Here is a 2,996-nt window from a genome sequence, read left to right on the forward strand (position 1 = left end):
ACTAGAAGTCAGAGCCTGGCTGTTCCCTCACTAGGGTCCCTAGTACAGGGTTTAATAACTGGGAGTCAGAGCCTGGCTGTTCCCTCACTAGGTCCCTAGTACAGGGTTAATAACTGGGAGTCAGAGCCTGGCTGTTCCCTCACAGGTCCCTAGTACAGGGTTTAATAACTAGGAGTCAGAGCCTGGCTGTTCCCTCCACTAGGGTCCCTAGTACAGGGTTTAATAAACTGGGAGTCAGAGCCTGGCTTTCCCTCACTAGGGTCCCTAGTACAGGTTTAATAACTGGGAGTCAGAGCCTGGCTGTTCCCTCACTAGGGTCCCTAGTACAGGGTTTAATAACTGGGATCAGAGCCTGGCTGTCCCTCACTAGGGTCCCTAGTACAGGTTTAATAACTGGAAGCCTGGCTGTTCCCTCACTAGGGTCCCTAGTACAGGGTTTAATAACTGGGAGTCAGAGCCTGGCTGTTCCCTCACTAGGGTCCCTAGTACAGGGTTAATAACTGGGAGTCAGAGCCTGGCTGTTCCCTCACTAGGGTCCCTAGTACAGGGTTTAATAACTGGGAGTCAGAGCCTGGCTGTTCCCTCACTAGGGTCCCTAGTACAGGGTTAATAACTGGAGTCAGAGCTGGCTGTTCCCTCACTAGGGTCCCTAGTACAGGGTTTAATAACTAGGAGTCAGAGCCTGGCTGTTCCCTCACTAGGGTCCCTAGTACAGGGTTTAATAACTGGAGTCAGAGCCTGGCTGTTCCCTCACTAGGGTCCCTAGTACAGGGTTTAATAACTAGGAGTCAGAGCCTGGCTGTTCCCTCACTAGGTCCCTAGTACAGGGGTTAATAACTGGAGTCAGAGCCTGGCTGTTCCCTCACTAGGGTCCCTAGTACAGGGGTTAATAAACTAGGAGTCAGAGGCCTGGCTGTTTCCCTCACTAGGGTCCCTAGTACAGGGTTTAATAACTGGGATCAGAGCCTGGCTGTTCCCTCACTAGGGTCCCTAGTACAGGGGTTAATAACTGGGAGTCAGAGCCTGGCTGTTCCCTCACTAGGTCCCTAGTACAGGCTTAATAACTGGGAGTCAGAGCCTGGCTGTTCCCTCACTAGGGTCCCTAGTACAGGGGTTAATAACTGGAGCCTGCTGTCCCCTGAAGGAGATCAGCGATTAAAAAAAAAWAAAAAATGTCCTTGAATATCTCTTGCTGCAAAACAATACCACAGTGGATACAATTMTTATGTCTCTGCGTCCAGTATGAAGGAAGTTGGAGGTAGTTTCACGATCCAACGCTAACTAGCTTTAGCGCAATAACTGGTCGTTTACAACAGTTAGCATGCTAGCTATTCTTGTTCATCCGACTCAGGGGAAAGTTAGATTAATTGCTTCTTTGCCAAAATATTAAACTATTCCTTTAATGTGTAGGAAATTAGTCATTGGAGCTAGTTACGTTGTTTTTGCTGTATAAATTAGTCATTGAAGCTAGTTACATGGTTTTTGCTGTATAAATGAGTCATTGGAGCTAGTTACAGGGTTTTTGCTGTATAGACTATTCTTAGGCGGGCTGTCTCTGGTCATTACTTCGGTATAGAAAACGTGCAAAAAAGATTTTGAACTATATTTTTTTAATAATACCATCTTTGATAACCTAACAATCAATTAAAAGCTAGACAGTCAGGGAGAATAGAAAAAATAAATACAACGGACATTCAGAGCACATGCCCACTGATTTTGGTATAATGTTTTAGCAGATGAACACCAGCTGTGGCAAAATGCCGAAAAGGTGCTTTACAGCAGCAGAATGTTCTCTCCACTGACAAGATGTCTTGTGTCTTTCTAGCTAAAAGACTATGTTTGAGTTTACACCTCCTCTTCCAATGAACTGTGGAGAGGTCCAAATAATGGAACTGTTGACTGGCGTGTTTCAAATCATTTTGGGGGTTTGACTGTTCTGGGGATGATCACTTACATCTCATGGTCTTGACTCTCAGAGTGGCAGAATTGGGATGACAAGTCTGTCTTTTCATCCCAATTAATTGAAGTTTTAGCATAAGGTTAGCAGTGTGGTTAAGGTTAGGTTTAAAAATCACATTTTAAGCAGGGTTTATGACTTTGTGGCTGTGGTAACGAGTGGAAACCATATAATAGGTCAATAGAATAGGCCTACTTTGCTCCTTCCAGAGAGACATCAGGGATTGTAACGTACTCTGTTTCATGGAAACATGGCTCTCTCGGGGTATACTGTCCCCATCCATACAGCCAGCTGGGTTCTCAGTACATCACACAGACGGGGATAAAGAACTCTCCGGGAAGAAGAAAGGCGGGGTTGTATGTTTCATGATTAAAGACCAACAACGTTTAAGGTTTAAGGAAATTGTGATAAATAACGTATAATGCTTTCATTTAAGGACCAAAACATTTACAGCTGAAGAGATTGCTGAATAGTTCGGAAGAGATTTTCAATTGTACCGATTCCATGACACATGGTTTATGAATTGATACACAAAATAACACACAACTTAGAATTGTTTTATTTAAATTGTACAAAATTCTGGCAACCAATAGAGATGTTATATATATTTATATGGGAAATACAACCATCCCAGCTCTGCAGATTTTGCTGTGAAGAGACAGAARCATTTGATTATTTGTTGTGGTACTGTCCATATGCAGCTTGTTTTTTGGTCGCAGGTTCAGGAATGGCGTGAACTCTGCAAATAGCACTGCTGGGTGATCTGAAAAGTCATAGTCAATCGATCAATAATTATAATACTGTTAATCAAAACATGTTATCTTTGTAAATTACAATCTGTAGAAACTATGAGAAGAGAAAAGTTCAGAACTTTTTTGTGAAACATCCCTTTTCTTATCGTTGTGTTTCCAGCTGGACAGAGATCGATGACATGCTCCGTAAATCCACCAACCTGTTGTTGACGAGGACACTGAGTGGCTGTCTACAGAACCTCATCAAGAAACCCCATATAGGACTAACTGAGGTACAGTACATTATT

At 43.3% G+C, this 2,996-nt stretch overlaps 1 protein-coding gene across 1 annotated transcript in view; it reads left to right on the forward strand.

Moving 5' to 3' along the window:
- Window positions 1-2,847: 2,847 nt before the first annotated feature.
- LOC112069322 (exocyst complex component 6) overlaps window positions 2,848-2,996 on the forward strand; it is a 13,544-nt gene continuing 13,395 nt past the window's right edge. Inside the window, exon 1 of the mRNA XM_024136629.2 lies at window positions 2,848-2,981. Within this exon, the coding sequence (XP_023992397.1) occupies window positions 2,889-2,981 (93 nt within the window). The 5' untranslated portion in view covers window positions 2,848-2,888. The remainder of the gene's footprint in view (window positions 2,982-2,996) is intronic.

This window comes from Salvelinus sp. IW2-2015, unplaced genomic scaffold (assembly GCF_002910315.2).
Source record: "Salvelinus sp. IW2-2015 unplaced genomic scaffold, ASM291031v2 Un_scaffold986, whole genome shotgun sequence".
Lineage (NCBI taxonomy): Eukaryota > Metazoa > Chordata > Actinopteri > Salmoniformes > Salmonidae > Salvelinus > Salvelinus sp. IW2-2015.